This window comes from Chironomus tepperi, unplaced genomic scaffold, assembly GCF_022539635.2.
Source record: "Chironomus tepperi strain 1889 unplaced genomic scaffold, CSIRO-AGI_Ctep_v1 contig_173, whole genome shotgun sequence".
NCBI lineage: Eukaryota > Metazoa > Arthropoda > Insecta > Diptera > Chironomidae > Chironomus > Chironomus tepperi.
In genome coordinates this window covers 58,520-78,638 of record NW_027226295.1, presented here as the reverse complement: position 1 = coordinate 78,638, position 20,119 = coordinate 58,520, and the positions used below count along the sequence as shown (strand labels likewise).

Genomic DNA, 20,119 nt, shown 5'->3' with positions numbered 1-20,119 from the left:
GAGTGAAAAATGTTAAGAGATTCCAAAAATTCGTGATTTATGGGAAAAGGAAGAATTAATCAATTATTTATTACAAATCAGAAATACATCCCGAAAATCTTGTTCATTACAATAAAGTCTGATTTAGAGCAACAACACAAGAAACTAGCATCAGTAGCCGTTTTACCAAGGGTTTCAGTTCCTGGGTTCAATCGTTTTATTAACGCCTTACTATTCACAGTGGATCAATAGGAGCTAATCATCTTTACAGTAAACTCTCAATGATCTAAACATGAACATCCTTTAGAAAAATAATCCGGATTTAACAAACCAGTCCTTATGAAAGTGATTCCTATTGATAAACTGTGAATCGTAGAGCATTAATAAAGCGGTTGAACAAGTTTCAGACCCTGGCTAAAATTGCTACTGCCAATTTATTGTGATGCTGCTCTGCCTCCTTCTCTACATTTGTACATCAACTGATTATCCTTCTGCCAACACTCTTTTGCCTTTTACGTTCAAAAACAATTCCTGTCTCGCAATGTCTGTTTCATACTTTCTTAAAGTGTGACTGATCCATCCTTAATTCTTTCTGCCAATCTATAATCAAAATATGTTTGGAAAGTAAATGCCACAGATCTTTCGGAAGGACCTTTTAACGAAAACTTGAATGGACTTGATCACCATTTTGTGCAGCTGAACCAAAAAAATTCAACCAAATTATACATTTAAGAAGACTTTTACTTTATTTAATAAATCTGACAGTAAAAAAAAACACAAAAAAATATTCAAATAATTAAACTAAGAGAAACAGACTGGATTAATTTCAAGCCAGAACTTTTGATTGGCATTGCCGAAATCTCTAACAGCAACATCAACTAAAGGTAATCTCAATGGCTTATCAGTTGTATAAGTAATAACAGTCTGTGCCCATTCATCTTTACGATCTTCACATCCATCCTCAGTTACATCATAACGAAGTCTTTGAGGTCCTTTTGGTGTTAATTCATTGTCATTCCATGTCATAAGCTTAACACCACGTCGATGATTATTTTTGATTTTGTCAAAGTATCCAATTGTGTTCTTACAATGGAATGTGATATTCTGAGTGGCTTGTGTGGATAACAATTGCAAGAATCCTAATTGATTGCTGTCAGCTTTGTAATTCATTTTCATTCCATTCTCAAGTTCACTCAACCAAATTTCTGGTTCCTTTCCTGTATAACTAATTTCATTAGACTTCATTGGTGATGGAATTACACATGTTGCACGTTTTTTAATGTCACAATAGACATAAATTGCATCTCTTGGATCACCATCATTTGGATCAATCCAGTAATTGCCATTTTCAAAGTCAGGATATGCAACAGCTAAATCTCTGCAAGTCTTTGCTGGGAATTGTTTCTCACCATTTGGTTTCTTGAACTTTTCAAATCGAGTCTTAAGATTTTCATAAGCTTTAAGTACAATAGCTCGTTTCTCATCATCTGTCAACTGCTTCAATGGATCGTCATTCGGATCAGGTCCCTTTTGATTGCTAGCTCCATGTCCAAGTAAAGCAGCCAAAGCTGCAGCATCATATCCAAGAGATTCAGCTTGTGGACCAGGTGGACTGAATGATAATTGTTATCATATATTGCTTACTGGATTAAAACATTTAATTCTTACCCGGGTGGACTAAGAAATTAAAAATAAAAATTAGTTTGAGGAATAAAGATTAAAGTCTTTAATAATTACCCAAGATCTCCCCTAACACCAGGTTTTCCTAATGAATAATTCAAATTATAGCATCTAAACATATTACAATATTTAGGTTTACATACCTTGATCTCCAGGAGGTCCTCTCGGTCCTTTTTTGGATTTTTACAAAAATTTATCAATTTTTAGCTTTTTTTACTTTTAATTTTTTTTAAACTTACCAACTCCTCCAGTTAAACCTTGTGGACCCTAAAATTATTTTAATAAATGACCTGCAATATCAATTATATTTTAAGTAGCTTACCTGATTTCCATCTCTTCCAGGAGGACCTCTTGGACCAGGCTCACCCTAAATATGGAACTTTATTGATTTAATTCATTAAAATAATTTTGATTTTAACTTACAGGTGGACCTACTGGGCCTGTTTAAGAAAAATAAATAGATTTTATTGACAATTCTCTATGAAAGACTTTTAAAAAACTTACCAGGATTTCCAAGATTACCCTTCTCTCCAGGGATTCCAGGGCTTCCGGTCATACCTAGTTATTATTAAAATAAGCTTAATTTTTAACGCTAATTAATTTGATAGTCAAAATTGTACCTTGAAGACCAACTAAACCACGATGACCCTTTGCTCCCTTTTGACCAGAATCTCCACGATCTCCTTTAGAACCTTCAAGACCAGGTGGACCCTAAAAAACAAATTTCTTTACTAAAACTGACAATATAAAATAAAACTTTACTTACCGATTTTCCTCTTGGACCTTAAATTTAATTTTAATTATGCAATAATTAAATAAATTTATTATTTAAAAACAGAAGTGATTTCCACTTACCGATTGGGCCATCAATACCCTGTTGACCTTGTTCTCCTCTTTGACCTCGCTCTCCTGTTGGTCCCATTGGACCTGGAGGACCCTATAATTTTTAAATTGTTAGTAAGAATTCTTTTTTAAAAATCAAGATTTAATTAATTACATTTGGACCAGGCAAACCAGGTGGACCTAAATCATAGAAAAAGTTGAACATTAATTTCCACTAGATTAAGGTATTTTTACAATAAATTTTACCAGGATTTCCTGCAGATCCAGGGGCACCAATTGGACCTTTGTCTCCTACGCGACCTTGAAGACCAGGTGCTCCGGGTTTTCCTGGTGGACCATCATGTCTGAAAAATTAATAAAATTAAAGCAAAATAAAATTTTAAGTTTTTTTCTTATTTATGAAACATACCCAGGTGGTCCTTGATTTCCCATTGGACCCTAATTATAAGAAAAATTAAGATTATAATTGAATATATTTTATGTTTTTGACTAACTTGTTCTCCCGTTGGCCCTTGAGATCCTTGTGGACCCTCTTTTCCATCTCGACCAGGTTGTCCAATATCACCAGGTGCTCCTCTAGCTCCTGTAAATTTTTCATTTAAATCGATGCATCTTTTTACAAAACAATTCCTTACCCTTTTGTCCAGCAGCTCCGACAGGACCAGGTAAACCTTTGATATAGAAAAGTTGTCAATAATCATATCAGGTAAAGACTAAAATGTAATTACCTGGCAATCCACGATCACCTGCTTGACCCTTAAATATATAACATCAAGAATGTTAATCATTACTTCTGTTGTAGAATTATCAAAAAACTTACAGGTGGACCAGATGGACCTAAAAAATTAAATAAACTTGATTAAAATCAATAATTTATTTAATGAAAAAGTTTTACTTACCAAGAGGTCCTTGTTGACCTTCACTTCCCTATAATTCAAGAAAAAAAATTAAGCTTCTTGTTTTCAAAATAAAATTAAATATTTTACTGAATCTCCTTTCTCGCCAGGTGGACCCGGTTGACCGGGGTTACCCATTGGACCTAAAATTATTCATACATTATTATTGGTTTATGACCAATTTTGTAAGTCATTTACCTTGCATTCCCATTCTTCCAGTTTCACCAGCTTGACCCTTTGGACCAGGTGTACCTGTTTAACAATTAAAGGACATGAAATTAAAATTAACCGGAATTTATTTTTAGTTCTTACCAGGTATTCCTTGTAATCCTTGAGCTCCTGCTTGTCCCTTTAAATTAGAATTAATTATTTTTAATGCTTTACCACTTCATGACTAGATTTAAATTCCTTACAGGCTGACCAGGCTCGCCAGGTCTTCCAGGTGGACCTACGAATTAAAATACAAATTACCATCAATAATTCAAAATTTAAAATTCGTCAAAAATATTACCCATCATTCCAACCTCTCCTCTAGCTCCAATGTCACCTCTTTGACCTTTTTGACCAGTTAAACCAGTTGGACCCTTAAATTAATTTAATAATTTCAAAATCAGATATATATCGATAACTTATATCCACTAAGAAAACTCACTGCAGGACCAACTTCACCCTGGATACCTAAATAGAGAATAATATTATTAGAATATATGCATTTAAATCATTATTTATCTTACCTTGAGCTCCTGCAACACCTTGTTCACCCTTCATTCCTAATGGTCCACGTTCTCCTTTGGTTCCTGTAATAAATTTTTCAATGTAGGAGCTATAAACAAAATTTGAGTTGTAAACTTACCTGGCAATCCCATTGCACCTTGTGGTCCAGGGAATCCCTTAATAGAAATATTAAATTAATTAGCTATCATTAAGGATATTCCTCTATATTTGTTATTTACTTGCAAACCCTGTGGACCTGAAAATAAATAAAATGAAAATTGTAAGTAAATTTGTAAAAGCTTCCATTGCTAGTTTTAAATTACCAGGTGGTCCAGGCAATCCAACGCTTCCAACAGCACCAGTTCTAATTTTGACAAAATTAGTTAATGATGTACAATTTAATATCAATGTTCAACTTACTCTCCAGGGGGTCCTATAAATAATAAAAATATTTTTCAATCAAGAAGAACCAAAACTTTCAGCATTAATCTTACCTTTTTCTCCTGATTCACCTCTGAAAGAAAAAAAAATACAATCATTAGTTACATATCAAGTACTTTTAAGTGCTCAACAGTCCATAAAGTAACTTTTCACCACACAACATCAGCTTCAACATCTCAACGTTCAACAACAATTCATTTAATCACTAAACAGCCTACAAGAAGCTCTCATCAAGATGACAAGTGGAAATACAAGAAAGAAAGCAAGAGAAATAAAGAGAAATTGTTATCCAATCGAGAGAGTGTCGCTGATCATAAATTTGATAGTCTTTGCATTAACTATGTTTAGTCAGTATTCAGTTGTCGTTCAGTCGAGTTGTGGAAGTAAATGAGTAACATTAAATTTGCATAAAAATTATTTACATCGTTTTAAATTTAATACTAAGTGAATCATATGCAGATCGTTAAATGTTAAAAAGTGAAAGTTACAGCAAAGATACAAAATAAATCAACATGAGAGATATTTGTGTAATTTTTCTATTTGCTCTTTTAATCAACGTTATCAGTGCCGCACATGTCCAAATTGATAGAAGTAATTTGAATATAACAAGCAGTGAAGGCAATGACAATGACGATACTTTTAAAGAGAGTTTGAATGCAATTGAGATAGAATTTATCAAGAATTTAACGTCAATTTTGAAAGAGAGTGAAGGCCGTGGCAAGAAAGATCGAAAGAAAGTTATAAAAGAAATGATGAAGAAGCCACAAATTCCACCGGTTACTGGAGATCCAGTTGAAGCAGTAACATCAAGAATTCCATGTGAATGTAAAACTGGAATCTGCAGTTGTTGTGTAGGTGGATTCTTCTTCAACAATAAAGGATGCATGAAGGTTAAATACATCCCAGAAGACTTTGCATTTGAGCTCAAAATGATGTTTAATGAACGGACACTTTACAAAAATATAGTAAGTGGAAAAAATCCACGACCAATTTGCATCACACCACCTAGATTTGGTGAATTGATTGAAATGTGTGCAAAATTCCACGACATTTATTTTGTTGGTAGAAATGTCCATATGTGCTTAGATGTTAATGTTAGCTTTGGTGATTATGATCTGGTCGATAGACAATTCAATTGCATGAAATTTGGATCAGATGGAGTTGGACTTGTATCACCTGAAGAAGGTGGTGGACATCCAGGCTATCCGGCAGTAATTAAACCTGGAACGGATGCAGAAATTGATGCTGGTGGAGTTGATGATATTGAGGATTACGACGAGATTGTCGGATAAAATTATTTTATGACTGTTCATTGCGGTTTTTGTCAATGTTCATTGCTGTCGATTACTTTTTATCGACGTCCAATAAAATATTTATTTATTTATTTAATTCCGAATAAAGTAATGAAATTACCTTTCACCAGCTTCGCCCGGTGGACCCTTTAAAATAAGAAATTTTTAATGAGTTGTTCACGAATTAAAGTGAAATTTCAGGCAAATGATATAATGACTTACTGGTGGCCCCATTAAACCTTGTACACCTCTGTCACCTGCAAATAATATTTCGATGTAATATGGTGACTAGACTTAAAATTGTAATATTTAATTACCAATTCTTCCTGGTGGTCCTTCTGGTCCAATCAATCCCTAAAATTCATTTAAATTATTGTTTTGATTTTTTTCAAATGAAAATCCTAATGTCATGTATATAAATGGATATAAATAAAGTCAAAGCCTTACTGTGGCACCTCGTTCTCCCTTTTCTCCTGATATACCTTGTGGACCTCTCATACCTGGTATTCCAACCATTCCAGGGGGACCTAATTTTATAAAATACATAAATTATGTAACTTTTAAGTTAATTATTTTAAAACAAACTAATTAATTTTTTTACCTTGATGTCCCTTTTCACCTCGTGGACCTTTAATTAATTTAGAAAATTAGCAATTTATCACTTGATGATTTAACATTAAAGCTTACCAGATGGCCCAGGATTTCCGTCAGGTCCTAACATTTTAATTAGATTAGATTAAAAGTTTATCAATTTTTTTAAATGAGAATATTTGATGAACAGAATTGTATTCTTATCGGTTGTGAGCAGCATGTATGCCGTAAATTTTTCGAAGCATACTACCAAGGTGTGTAGCGAAAAATAAAATATTGCCCACCACTGGCTTATATTCTCAAATTTACCTTGTGTTCCAACTTCTCCCTTTTGTCCTTGAATACCCTAGAAACAAAAATATATGAATCATGTAAACTAAATAGCTAAGTAACAAAATACTTACGGGAATACCGATTGGTCCTCTTTCACCAGGAAAACCTCTTTCTATAATTATCGTGAGTTTTGCATTTAGTTTTTGTTCCTTTTTGCATATATATTCTTAACTTACCTCCTCTATTTCCAGCTGGACCTGTCATTCCAGGGCTACAAAAATAATGACATATATTAATATTGACCGAAAAATAATCAACATTTTTTTTTTGAAAATTACCTTCCGGGAGGTCCTTGTGCTCCATCTTTTCCGGGTTGACCCTTAAAAAAATCAATTTTAGAATTTTAAATTCAACTTGAAAGTCGAACTTGAACTTACTGGTTGTCCTGGTGCACCTGGCAATCCCTTGAAAATTTAAATGAAATTATGACAAAATAAGTCAGATAAATAACAAAATTCGACAATTTACTTGGAAGCCAGTTGTTCCCTGTGGACCGGGATTACCGCGTTCTAAAAATGATAAATAGTATTTGGATATCTGATTTTAGTATTTTGTAGCAGTTCATACCTCCTTGTGGTCCTTGTGGCCCTTGAGGTCCAGGAACTCCATCTTTTCCAGGTGGACCTAAAAAATTTTGTTTTAAATTATAGGATAATTAATCAAATAAATTAATTGATATCAAACCTAAATCTCCTCTTGGTCCTTGAGGGCTAAAATATGAACGCATTTTAAAAATATTTTAATAAGAATTTCAGGAATTATGCATACCCTGTTGGACCCGGCTGAAATGATGTAAGGAATAATTATTAAATTTTTATACAAATGCTATTCCAGTTATAGAGTTTTTACCTCTCCATCTTTTCCTGATTCTCCAGTCAAACCTTTATCTCCTTGTAATCCCTAATTTAGAATTTTGTGAGTTTTTAAAATCTTATAAAATATTAAATTGTAGAGCTCGAAGTCGACTCGAATTTCAAGTCGATTTTTCCATACAAAATCTGAGTCGATTTCGATCTCTATTGAATTGTTTAATTACCATTGGACCAGGTAAACCTTGTAGACCTATTTAAAAAAAATCGTAAGTTATTTTGTCAACTAAGTATTAGTATAGTCTAAATTACCTTGAGGACCAGGTCTAAGATTGAAAAGAAATAAAATCGAAATAAACGTAAATGAATTTCAAATTTAAAATGTGTTAATACTTACTCTCCCTGTTTTCCGTCACTTCCAGGCACTCCTCTTTCGCCTATTATTTAGATTTATCATTAAAGTTAAAATCATAAAAATATATTTCATGAAAATTAATAAAGAATCTCACCCTGTGTTCCTGGTTTTCCGGGAATTCCCGATTTTCCTGGCAAACCCTTTTAATTAAAATTGTTAATTTTATTAAGCCCTTACCGATTTATTTTAAATTTCTCACTCTTAATCCTTGGATACCTGTTTTTAAAAAAATCAAATAAATTAAAAATATCAACAATTCATTCAAAATGTACAAAATTACCCTGAATTCCAGGTGCGCCAATGTCTCCAACACTTCCTTTTGGTCCTCTTTCACCAGGATTTCCACGATCTCCAGTATTTCCCTTAGGACCCATAGCTCCATCGGGACCAGGCAAACCAGCTGCACCCTAGAATGTTTACAATCAGAATAAAGTTGAATTTTTCCATCAATTCCTTTTTTTAATGTTAAAACTCACCATTGGACCTCTTTCTCCTTGTGGACCACGTTCCTAAAAATATATTGCCGTGCTTAAATGTTTTATTTTGTTAACAAAATGCCAATCTTACTCCTGTAGGTCCCCTCATTCCTCTTTTACCACGTTTTCCCTCGGGTCCTGAAATCAAATCAATTAAACTCATTGTACAAAAAAAAATGTTTTTCATTCTTTACCAACTGCTCCAGCAAGTCCTCTTGGTCTAAAAAATTCAAGTTTAATAATATATTATTTTTCTTATGTGTGAAATGTTTAGCAAAGACTTACCCTGGTGCACCCATATCTCCCTTTAAACCGCTATCTCCTTTAATTCCTCTTTCACCAGGAGTTCCTTGTGATCCTTTAATACCAGGCTCACCAGTGCTTCCCTGTAATTGTTAACAAATAAAAATGAAGCTGATGTCGAAGTTGAGAATAATTCCAAATTGACAAAAAGCTTTTTTTGAGTGTATTTGTTCAATAATTAAGATTTCGAATCCAGATAAAAGCGAAATTTTCTAAATTTACATCCACAAGAGTATACTCAGTAAATACGCTAACATGTTCTCAATATGCTTTATGTCTATTAGGGTATACAAATTTCCTTACTTCCAATCCTTGTGGTCCTCTAGGTCCAGGAAATCCGATTGGTCCGGCTGGTCCCATTGAACCAGTTGCTCCCTTTTCACCTTTTTATTCATCAAACATATTTATTAATACTTTAAAATTATCTATTATAATTTATGACTTTACCTGGAATACCATCTCTACCGGGAATTCCAGAAGGTCCAGTTTCACCAGTGTGTCCTATAATTAGATAAATTGGGAGGAAATTTAGTATGATTAAATTTTTTTTCCATGTTTTTTACTTACCAGGCTTTCCTGCTTCTCCTCGAGGGCCCTGAATTTCGAAAATAAAAATAAAATAAAATTCTATGAGTTATAATTTTATAAATATCATACTTGAGGACCAGTGCTTCCTTTCGGTCCAATAGGACCAGCATCTCCCTTGTTTCCAGCGCTACCGGGAAATCCGGGTGGACCAGATTTTCCTAAAGATTTTTATGTGATAATCAGTGGATTAATTGATACAAAAGTAGTTTACCAGTTGCTCCGACAGGTCTGAAAATTAAATTATTTTATTTCAATTCTAAAATTTTACATTTGACATATCAACTCACCCTGGCGGTCCTTGAGCTCCATCGTTTCCTCTTACTCCCTATAAAATTATAATACAGAATTTGAACAAATTAGTGGAATTAAAGTCAATTCACGACAGACTTATCGTTTTAAAATTAAATTTTTTTACTTACAGGTGGTCCGACACTTCCTTCTCTACCTCGTTCACCTCTTGGGCCGGCTGGACCCTGAAAATATAAATTGAAATAAGACAAATTTTAAAATTTCTTCAATTTTACTTACTGGTGTACCCGGTGTGCCAGGTGGACCTAATAATAAAATTTAGAAAATATAAGTAAAATTGTTATTTTTGATAATTTTAAAAAACTTACCAAAATTTCCTTGAATTCCCTTTTCACCTATTATATATTATAAAATTTGATACAATTAGTGTACAAATTTCAATACAAACTATCATACCCTGAGCTCCAGGTTCTCCTGTATATTTAAAAGAAAATATCAAATTAAAATTATATAAAAATATAAGTGTTAATTCAATCTCATACCCTTTGAACCATCAGATCCAGTAAAACCCCGATGTCCTTTTACGCCAGGAACTCCAGGCATACCTTTTGTCAAATAAAAAAGAAAAATAAAGATTTTCATGATTAAATTAAAGTTTTGAATTAAAGTTTTAAGATTTTGTATGAAAAAGTCGACACAAAATATAAGTTGACTTCAAGCTCTAGCATTTAAAGACTATGAAATCTTGAATTTTATTACAAATTATATGCATTTTTTGCAGAAGAATTTTAAATTACCTGGAAGTCCTCTTGGTCCAGGCGGGCTTTAGAAATTTAAATCGTTAATTTTTTATCCATGTCAAAAACTTAAGGATAATTACCCAGCAATACCCGGTGGTCTGTGTAAATAAATTTAAATTAAGTTTGCCAAAAATTGGTATTTGTGACTTTGCATTCTGCTTACCCAGTTTCTCCATCTTCACCATTTTGTCCATCTTTACCAGGTGGTCCAGGAGGTCTATAAAAATCATTAATAATTAAAATGTATTTAATTAAATACAATCAACAACTTACCCCATAACACCTTGTAATCCGGGAGGTCTGAAATTATTCATACAATTTTTAAGATTTTATTGCATCACTTTAATCACACAACTTACCCTGGTGGTCCTGAATCTCCTGTTTCACCTCTTACACCTATCACAAAACTCATTGAAAATATTGTTCAATTAATCAGGAATAATCGATCTTACCTTGATGACCTTGAGGACCGTTTGGACCTTAAACATTAAGTATTTAATTTTATTAATCTTAAAAACATCCTTTACTTCCCTAACAGGCAAAAAGTATGCTTTTATATTATAGAAAAGCTAAAAGTAGTTTTTTGCCTGTTGGGGATTATGCATAAGCATACCTGGAGGACCAGGAGGTCCACGCTGACCTATGAATATAAAGTTAAATAATTCATTAACAATCTACAGCAATTGAAATAAAATTAATATTTTTAAACTTACCAACAGGACCAACAGCTGCTTGCATGTATTGGAAATTTTCTGGTAAGAAGGCTGGTCCACTTGGACCTTTGTCTGAGCCTCCTAATTGTTCAGCTAATTGTTGAGTGTAGAAACTTAAATCTGGTGGCGGACCCGGTGGACTAAAATTTAATTAATGATTATTAATAATGGTACTGATAATATAAATTGCATTGACATACCCAGGCAAACCAGGAATTCCATTATTACCAGGGATACCCTTTAAATTAAAAATAAAGTATAATATAAGTTATTAAAAATTTAAAACAAATCATACAGGTTCTCCTCTATCACCACGATCTCCTCTTTCACCAGGTGGACCAATTTCACCAATAGGACCAGGAACAAATGGAATAGTCACTGGCAATGGAGTTGTTGTTGTTGTTGTTGTAGCCTCCGTTGTTGTTGTAGTTGTTGTAGGTCGTTGAGTTGGTCTTGGAGTTGTCGTTGGTGGTGGACAATTGTCATCATTACATTTAATTTCTGTATCAATGCACATACAGACTGAACAGTCATTCAATCCCATTCTAAATTCTTCACCCTCACGATACCACTTGTCTTGAAAATGACATGAGAATGGTGCGACTATAGGTTGTGGAACTTCATCTGGTGGTTGTTGAAAAACGGTTGTATTTTCGACTTGTTCTTCTTCTGGTCGTCCATTTCGGGCTACAACATTGTTATGAATGAAATCAGTTAAGTCAATGGCATTAAGTGAGATAAGAACAAGTGTTAAGTGATTTTAAAAATTAATCACGAGATTATTTTTTGTAGGTCAATGTTATGAATTCCTATAGACTGGCACGCGACATGCAGTTGATAAGATTGTTTTGTTTATATAGGGCAGTAGTGTCAAGTAGTCGGCTTATCAGCAGTAATAAAATTTTAATTTATTTCATAATTGAGGCGCCAGTTCAATGAACCAAACCCCATTTAAATTTTCTCACGAGAATATTTTTGTTTAAATGACTAATTAAGAGTAAATTAGAGCAAAATCTCTCAAACTAAATAAAAATATGAGATTTTTGTGTAAATCTGTTTAAGTTCGATTTCCTTTCTCTATCAAGTTGAAACTTTTGCAATTTTTTTGAGAGTTAAATGAATATTTTTGAGCTAAGTCTCAAATCTCTTCAAATTCATGCACTCAAGAAAAAAATTTGAAAACGTTATTATATTTTCATCAATAACTGCTTGGTCTATTCTTGCGGAAAGCTTAGAATATGACAAAAATTACATAAGCATAAAAAGTTATTTTACGTCAAGAACATTTGCTTTTATTCATGGCGAGAAAAGGCAACAAACTCTTATAATCAATGTTGTCCAAATTTTTTTGAGCAAATGTAACTGCACATCATTTACCAACAAAAATATATTACGGCACACCATAAAAATGAAATATGCTCAAAATGAGATCCTAGTGATTCTATTGTTAATCTAAAATACTAAAAATTTAGCTTGAAATCTTTTGCGGTGTAGATAATGAACAATTTGGACTTCACTGCTTTGGAAAATTAATAGACTTTAAAATAAAAATTTATTGTCTCAAAAAATCTCCACCTACATAGATTCAGCATGTACCACCTATTTATATTGTGCCACAAACAAAAACGTATCACAGTAATTACTATTGTCAACAGTATTTGAACATATGTATGAGTGATGGGCATATCAGAAATTTTTGGTAGGTGGAGGTGTCTTGATCTAGAAATTTCTGTAAAACAGGATCATCAGTACGGTTAGATTGTCAAAAACTTATATATTACAGAAGAATTTGAGATACTCAAATGGCATTAGCAATTTTAAAATGTTGTTAAATAATCCATAGAAATAAATAATAGAAATTGAAAAGGTACAAATTAAGGATGCGTTTAACTGACATTACTAGAAAGTTTTGATTAAAAGTTGAAAATCAAACGTAATTTTGAATAAAGACGTTTTTTGTTTTTGATTAAATTAATTAAAAACAATGAAGTGATGAAAATGTAATAAGATATTGTTGTCAAAGTATTAGCAAATATTCCAATTAAAATCTATTTAAATTTAATTACAATTTGGGCAAATCCTGATACAATCATACATGTTTGTTCAAGTATTAAATAAAGTTAAAGGATTAATGAATTAAGGCCTTTTAATAACCATTCGGTACTGAATACCGCTGAATTGCAAACACATTAATTCCGGTATTGAAGTTCATAATTAAATGCTATGAAAAAGGAGATAGATTGTTTGTAACCATTTAAATAATAGTTTTGTATTCTTTGGTCAATTTGATTTCAAAACAATTCCTCAGAATTTTCAAATTAACTCTTGAGATATCTTCTAAAAATTTTGCTGATAAGCATAAGAAATTCGCAAAAAAAGTGTATAAAACAATGTTAGTCAATCTAATTTTTGATAACCTCATCGAACATTTTAGACTGATGAGTTCAGTGCGTACAATGATAAGGCAACAATGTTTTTGCTTTCAGTTTCATTTTTACTTCCTCAATATGAACTAAATTCTCCCTACCTTCTGTATTCTCATTCTCATCATATTCATTATAATCATCATAAGTTTCAGGATATGTGTAGTCAGTAATAGGTTGTTGTGCTTGAGGTTTTTCCGATGCAGCTGCATCTGACTGCACATTTTTTACAACTTTTGATTTCTTAGACTTTTTCTTTTTCTTATTATTTTCGGCAGCATCGCCCAAACTGACGAGAATCAGTGCGATGCATGCTATCACAAATAATTTCTTATTAATTTTCATTATTAACTATCTAATATATGTTCATGTTTCACAATTTATTGAGATTCTCTATAAAATCACTGAAATTAAAAATAGAATCATTTAGACACACAAAAATCAAGCACTTAAATGTTGATAATGTCACACAAATTTCATATAGAATATATTATTTTAATTCAAAAAAAATATTAAAAATATTTGATAATGTGAATTGAAATTTCATTTTTATTATTTTCGGGGTTCCGCATTTGTGTGACACACATATTAGTGGCATTTAGCCGGTGATGATAGTGGAGTTAGTGATAACGTCATTAATGTCAGATTTTTACTCTCCCAAAAATTGAGAGAAAAATCTCTTTTTGAGAGAATTTCTCATAAAATGAGAGAAAGGACATTTAAGGACCTTCCAAGGACATTCCCGAATCCTGTGAGAGAGTAAAATATCCTTACAGGAAAAGCTAATCCAGGACACTTTTCCTGAAGGTCCTTTTTCTCTCGCAGGACCTTTCCTCTCGCGCACTAACACCACTATATCACTGCACTGTCACCACTACTACTTATCACTTACCCGACTTTACCGCTTGAAATCGCGACCACCGACTGAAAATTTTTGGTACTTTTTGGCCTCTTTTATAGCTGTCTAAGCTCGTTCTTATCAATTTTTATTCAAAAATTCTATGTCTATTCATGATAAGATGAAAGTTGCACGGGATTAATCTTTAATTCGGTGATTAAAGCATTATTGTTGTGGATTATATTCTTAATTATTTAATAAACAGTGTATAATTGTTGGATAAAATTTTTATCTTCTTTGTTTTTAATTTTTTAGTGTCATAGACGAGATTTATAAGACTCCTTGGTACATCAAGAATATTATTTTTAAGGATAAAGATAATAGTCTCGGCATTGTTCTCAATTGGCTATGTTCGGCTATCATTATTATCTGCAATTGGCAACCAGCGGCATGAAGCCTCTGATGATTGCTGGTATCATTCTTCTTCGTTAACTGTGGATGATATTTGATATTTGGTGGACTTTTGCAAATTACCGTCGACCATTTGTCAATTCTGGTCTCAAGTCCATATCCGCACAGAATCAATATATCATCTCTTGTTAATTAGATAGAATTTGCTGTAGAATCAAGTAAGATTGACTTCAATAAAGAATTCCTCTCCTTTTAACTAGGCGTATTTTCATTTCCCAAAAGTGATTCATACGTTTTTGTGATTGGAACATTGCGAAAAGATCTTATACTTAAGGGTAGATCATGAATTATTCGCTTTTTTGAACTTTTTTGGGATTTTGTATGTAAAAGCGGCTTCTAGCTCTGATTAACAGAAACAACTTCAAACCCTTCATAAAAAATGCTCTGAAGGCATTGTGACAGCTATTTTATAGAATTTAGAATAGTTATAACTATTTTTTATAATTTAATACTGGCCGCACTTAGAACATATTGTTTAAAAACGCTCAGATTCCCAATACATTTCTTGATTAAGTAAATAAACGTTTAAAAAAAAAAAATATATCATTTACAGAACATAAATATCCTCTTATTTACATTCTCTAAGGTCATACAATTTATTTTTATCCAATAACATTTGTTATTAATGTTATGTTTTGAATAACATTCATGAATACCAATTATAACATCTGTTTCACGATGAAAAGCAAAAAGATAACAAAGCTCACATCGAAAAGTTTCAAATGTTCCTTTCGAATACAACTTTCGAAATGCCACTGAATATTTTTTTGTCCATTTGGAAACATTTTGAGTCTTCAGAAAAAAGTTTGTTTTAAAAGTTTTGACGTAAATACGAAATTATTATTCATTCTAATTGAATTAATTGCATCATTAAATATTGTAGAAGAGGTAATAATTGAAGAACAATCAAATTAATATTGATAAATAGATATTTGAGTGAAATATTAAAATTCTTTGAATATTTCAGTCCATTTGGATTACAGCAGTGCTTTAAAAGGAAAACTCATCATTATTTCTCGTAAAATGAATCACGATCATCTAAAACAACACTTGCCATTCATTGTAGAAATGATAGAAAGTGTTAAAACAGTAGAATTTAGACATAAATGGCAAATTATGAAGGAATTAATTGAAAGCAATAAGTATGAATGAAATGTTTACATTTTTTTCTCTCCGCTTACGAATTTGTTTTCTTTCTAGACTCACGGTAAAGCAAATTGAAACGATTGAAATAAACATTAAAAAGGCTAAGGAATTAAAGGAGCAATATAAGAAGACAATCGTGGTAAGATTACTAATATTTTAATTAGTAACTATATATTAATTAAACTTAATTATTTAGTATACAAGCTTGCCTAATATTGACAAAAGTAATGTCATTGAAACAACAAAAACAGAAAATCATGCTGTTGAGACAGGTCCAAAAACTGAAAATACTGCTATTAAGGCAGAAATTAATGACTTGAAAGTCAAAAAACAAATGAAGGAATTAAGGAGATTGCATGAAAACATTGTAAAAGGTTTGTAGCTTTTAGCATTTACAAATTGCAAAAATCCCAATAATATTTTCTTATATTCTAAAGATGAAATACCACTTCCGTCAAAAAGGAGGTCTGCGCTGAAGCGATCTTATCGTGATTCACTTGAAATGTTGTTGGATAAAAGTGACGATTTTCTAAATTTGAAGAAAAAGAAGTCTGAATCTGATAATGAAAAGAAAACCACAAAAGATGATTCTATTGTAACGCAGGAAGATGCAAAAAGAAGTTCAATTATTACACGAAAGAGTTTAGAAGCTCCAAAAAATACAAAAGTTGCAACTGAAAATCGCAGATCATTAGGAAATGCAAGAAAAATTAAAAACACTTCAAAATTGGCTGAAAATGATGTAAAGATTGCAGAAGCTAGTGAACAAATAGAAACTTCAGTACCGATAACAAAGACGGTTGCAAAAATTGCGAACAAGTCTCTTGAGCTAAATGAAGTAAAAAGCAAGTCAATAGAAATTTCAAAGCCATCTCCAGAAAAACGTCAAATAAAAGAAGTTGCAGAACATGTTAAACAAAAACGCAAATCTGTTAATATTAAAAAACCAGTGTTGGCAAAAGCACCAACTATAATTGAAGAAAAAATTATAATTTTAAAACCTAAGAAACCTATCGAATTAGTGGAACATAAATCAGTTGGAGCTGCAAAATCTGCTCCTTTGATTATTGAAGCAAAAGTAAATAAAGCTTCTCAAGAACACATTCAAATATCAAAGTCATCTCCAGAAATACCTAAATCATTGGATGTTTCTAATATTGTTAAAAGAAAACCAAAAGTTACTAAATTCTTAACAGAACTACCCAAACTTATACAGCAAGTTCCAAAACAAAATGATCCTCCAAAGCTTATCCAAAAAGAGGAACAATCAAACACTTTGGAAATCAAAAAATCATCTATGGATAAACTTCGCAAAAAGATCCAGAAACATCAAAAGAAAGAAGTATTGAAGAAAAAAAGCAGAGCTACATTACTTACTAAAGGTGCTTCAATTAAGAAAAATAGCAAGGTTGATGACGATGAATGGGAGGATTTGGATGAATCTGAGTTTGATGAAAAAATGGATTCAGCTTGTGAAGAAGAAATTGTGCAAATTGACGAGAAGCAAATTCAGAATATTGAAGAAAAGAAAGATATTTCTGCAAAAATGGAATCTGATTCCACCGAAAAAGATGAAGTCCATCGTACAGTTAAAGAAGAAGATCAGAAATCAGCAATAAAGCAACATCCTATAATCATCAAAAAAGTTCAAAATATGTCATATATTGCTTGCAAAACTGGTTTCATTTTCAAATGCTTAGTTCAAAACTGTAAGTTCCAAACCATGGACAATCCTTCTTTCGTTGACCACATTGAAAATGAGCATCTAGCAGTAAAATGGTTAGGACACTGTGTCATTTGTAACAGTAATGTTGATTCGACTCGTTCAATAATTTTTGAGTTGATGCACATGAGAGAAAATCACGTGCTTAAAGAGGATTCAAATACTGATGATTTACCTGATATAACAGAATATTCGGATCCTGAGGTTATAAAGAAGAAGGAAGTTGAAAACGAAAATTCAAAACCGGCAAAATCTGAAAATTTAACTAAGAAAAATGCAAAGAAGGAAGCAAATAGCACTATTGAGAAAGTGGCTCTGGTTGGGAAGAAGATTGATATTGGTAAAATTAAATTGATTCCATATAAAGGAACTCCATTATCGCCAAAATCACCTGAAATAATAGAGATGAAGAAACCAAGTAGTCTTGCAGATTCCAATAAACCAACTATTTCTCAGCTGGATACTTCGGCAGATAAAAAAGACGTTCAATCAGACACTAACAAAGCAATTAACACTGAAAGCAAGAAACCAGGCATAAAGCAACAAGAAATTTCTGTAAATACTCCTGATGGTAAACAAAAGATTATTAAGCATATAATTGTCAAGCCACCACAAGATAAAGAATCCAGTCCACTTGTTGTCAAACTAAAACAACCAAATGGATCAGCCCAAAAGTCACAGCCAGTTAGTGCAAAACCACAAACTCCCAATGCAGAGCAGAAATTAATAATTCAAAGACAAAAATCTACAGATAGTCAAAAGGATATGAGTAGTGCTGATCTGCTTCGTCCATGGTTGAAACGAAAAGTCAAGAAATACTTAATGCCAACAACAAGATTCCTTAATAATGTAGGTGCTATCATTTCAACATATAAGTGCATGTCTTCAAAATGCTCATTTTATACTTCTGATCGGGATCTTTTTAATGCTCACTTGAGATTCCATGAGACTCATCAGACAGGTGATCGTGATTACCTGAATTGCTCATATTGCGACTTTCTTATTTTTAATGAAAAAGATCAAGTTACTGCACTAGTTGATCATATTGACAGTGAACACTGTTTTGATAAATATCAATGCAAATACTGCTTTTACCGCAGCTGTGTAAGTCTTAATGTCATTAATCATCAACGTATTTATCATGCAATGAAACCAAAATCAGTTTACGAGCTATCGTGCGATAAAAATCGAGATTATGAACAGGAATTGGCAACAGTTAAGAAATCGCGATTAAAATGCGTTCCACCATTAAGCTGCGTCAAATGCAATGCCAAATTTTATCTATTCCCGAAATTGTCAGCACATATGCAAACTCATGGACCGAACATAAAAACAAAATGCACAAAATGTTCAAAAGTTTCTGATTTAAGCAATATCCACACTCATTTTATCAACTGTCATAATCTAGGACTCTATCAATGTGTATTTTGTGTCTTTGGATCTAATAATTTTGACAACATTATTAATCATATTGGGAATTGCCATCCTTCAAAGCCACCAATTTATTGCGAAAGATCTAATGATAAAGCTGATGAGGTAAGTAACTTTTGACAATTTGTGACTTAAGTAACTCACTATTTGATCATCTTTTCTCAGGTCAATCCAGCATCAATCGAGTCGACATGTTTAAAATTCCTAACTCAACAAGTTGATCACAGAATCATCGAAACACCAAAGATCAATCCAGACATATTGAAAAATGAAAAGAACGTTGGTGACTTAGGTGGCAACTTTAAGGTCTATCCATCGACAAAAACTAAAACTCCATCACCAAACAAAGATCCACAGCCAGTAAAAAAGGCTTCAGAAGCGAAATTAGGTTCAGCACTGAAAAAAGTAGAATCAAAAATGGCAAGTGCAACTGAGCTTGTAAAGGAAATTGAAACTATCAAAAAGAAGTCACAAAAAGCTGAAGGAATCAGTAACGAAAAGACCACAGGTCTTCAAATTAAGAGCGTATTTTCATTGAATAAATTTTAAATAAAATTGCTTTAAATAATTTAAATAAAATTGAAAATAAAGGATAGTCTAACTATAAGCCTTACTTACTTACTTACTGGAACCATGCCCGACTTGGAGCCTAGGTTGCTATAAAAGGCCTTCCATCTGACTCTGTTGCTAGCTGTATCACAAAGCTTGTACAAATTCTCAGTTTTGACATCTAACTGACATTTCTTCATTACCGTCCTACGCCATGTTGCTCTTGGAGCACCTGGACGCCTTTTCCCTTGTGGATTCCAACCAAGGGCAGTATAGCAAGCTTGTGTCTCACCCCCAGCTACAACACTATTCCGTGAAATAAGCCTTGCTGGACAGTAATTCCTATTTGTTAATAAAATAACTTAATTAAATCATAAGAATCACTCACATTATCCGACGATCTTGAACCGAATCCC

At 32.5% G+C, this 20,119-nt stretch overlaps 4 protein-coding genes across 4 annotated transcripts; 3 read left to right on the top strand and 1 right to left on the bottom strand.

Annotated features, from left to right (window-relative positions):
• Nucleotides 1–699: 699 nt before the first annotated feature.
• On the bottom strand, nt 700–14,547 carry LOC139089040 (collagen alpha-1(II) chain-like). The gene is made up of 80 exons (XM_070638465.1): nt 14,438–14,547; nt 13,650–13,949; nt 11,418–11,809; nt 11,323–11,360; nt 11,123–11,262; nt 11,023–11,049; nt 10,862–10,888; nt 10,769–10,805; nt 10,683–10,709; nt 10,573–10,626; nt 10,490–10,507; nt 10,407–10,432; nt 10,152–10,214; nt 10,066–10,083; nt 9,978–10,004; nt 9,889–9,914; nt 9,780–9,833; nt 9,648–9,685; nt 9,572–9,588; nt 9,430–9,518; nt 9,340–9,367; nt 9,220–9,273; nt 9,076–9,155; nt 8,755–8,855; nt 8,664–8,689; nt 8,561–8,607; nt 8,470–8,502; nt 8,274–8,400; nt 8,193–8,209; nt 8,088–8,133; nt 7,976–8,015; nt 7,891–7,904; nt 7,806–7,831; nt 7,619–7,669; nt 7,538–7,551; nt 7,454–7,479; nt 7,337–7,393; nt 7,238–7,278; nt 7,147–7,173; nt 7,048–7,088; nt 6,946–6,980; nt 6,841–6,881; nt 6,746–6,782; nt 6,533–6,559; nt 6,447–6,473; nt 6,293–6,372; nt 6,163–6,199; nt 6,068–6,102; nt 5,967–5,992; nt 4,607–4,626; nt 4,533–4,545; nt 4,436–4,476; nt 4,352–4,368; nt 4,252–4,288; nt 4,133–4,195; nt 4,051–4,076; nt 3,910–3,982; nt 3,812–3,846; nt 3,711–3,747; nt 3,597–3,650; nt 3,489–3,541; nt 3,402–3,429; nt 3,323–3,339; nt 3,231–3,258; nt 3,138–3,173; nt 2,997–3,085; nt 2,912–2,940; nt 2,749–2,846; nt 2,657–2,682; nt 2,515–2,596; nt 2,426–2,442; nt 2,280–2,370; nt 2,164–2,217; nt 2,083–2,099; nt 1,982–2,026; nt 1,899–1,926; nt 1,803–1,829; nt 1,717–1,744; nt 1,648–1,656; nt 700–1,591 (listed from the first exon to the last, which is right to left on the bottom strand). The coding sequence occupies exons 2-80, from the start codon at nt 13,888–13,890 to the stop codon at nt 781–783; spliced, it is 4,629 nt and encodes a 1,542-aa protein (XP_070494566.1). The 5' UTR covers nt 13,891–13,949; nt 14,438–14,547; the 3' UTR covers nt 700–780.
• Nucleotides 5,066–5,845, top strand: LOC139089028 (uncharacterized). The gene has a single exon (XM_070638449.1). The coding sequence runs from the start codon at nt 5,066–5,068 to the stop codon at nt 5,843–5,845; it is 780 nt and encodes a 259-aa protein (XP_070494550.1).
• Nucleotides 14,548–15,628: 1,081 nt separating the features above from the next.
• On the top strand, nt 15,629–17,185 carry LOC139089034 (synaptonemal complex protein 1-like). The gene is made up of 6 exons (XM_070638459.1): nt 15,629–15,742; nt 15,822–15,996; nt 16,055–16,139; nt 16,197–16,374; nt 16,438–17,078; nt 17,168–17,185. The coding sequence occupies exons 2-6, from the start codon at nt 15,878–15,880 to the stop codon at nt 17,183–17,185; spliced, it is 1,041 nt and encodes a 346-aa protein (XP_070494560.1). The 5' UTR covers nt 15,629–15,742; nt 15,822–15,877.
• Nucleotides 17,123–19,728, top strand: LOC139089030 (zinc finger Y-chromosomal protein 1-like). The gene is made up of 2 exons (XM_070638452.1): nt 17,123–19,259; nt 19,320–19,728. The coding sequence occupies exons 1-2, from the start codon at nt 17,298–17,300 to the stop codon at nt 19,701–19,703; spliced, it is 2,346 nt and encodes a 781-aa protein (XP_070494553.1). The 5' UTR covers nt 17,123–17,297; the 3' UTR covers nt 19,704–19,728.
• The last annotated feature ends 391 nt before the right edge of the window (nt 19,729–20,119 follow it).

Bases quoted from the DNA above. Each gene is read 5' to 3' on its own strand.
- LOC139089040 (XM_070638465.1), bottom strand. From the start codon at position 13,890: ATGAAAATTAATAAGAAATTATTTGTGATAGCATGCATCGCACTGATT. The intron at 2,941-2,996 runs GTTAGTCAAAAA...TCTTATAATTAG, and splicing joins AAGGGCCAACGGGAGAACAA to GGTCCAATGGGAAATCAAGG. The intron at 1,927-1,981 runs GTAAGCTACTTA...AAATAATTTTAG, and splicing joins CTGGAAGAGATGGAAATCAG to GGTCCACAAGGTTTAACTGG.
- LOC139089030 (XM_070638452.1), top strand. From the start codon at position 17,298: ATGGATAAACTTCGCAAAAAGATCCAGAAACATCAAAAGAAAGAAGTA. The intron at 19,260-19,319 runs GTAAGTAACTTT...ATCTTTTCTCAG, and splicing joins CTAATGATAAAGCTGATGAG to GTCAATCCAGCATCAATCGA.
- LOC139089034 (XM_070638459.1), top strand. From the start codon at position 15,878: ATGAATCACGATCATCTAAAACAACACTTGCCATTCATTGTAGAAATG. The intron at 16,140-16,196 runs GTAAGATTACTA...TTAATTATTTAG, and splicing joins AATATAAGAAGACAATCGTG to TATACAAGCTTGCCTAATAT. The intron at 16,375-16,437 runs GTTTGTAGCTTT...TATATTCTAAAG, and splicing joins GCATGAAAACATTGTAAAAG to ATGAAATACCACTTCCGTCA.
- LOC139089028 (XM_070638449.1), top strand. From the start codon at position 5,066: ATGAGAGATATTTGTGTAATTTTTCTATTTGCTCTTTTAATCAACGTT.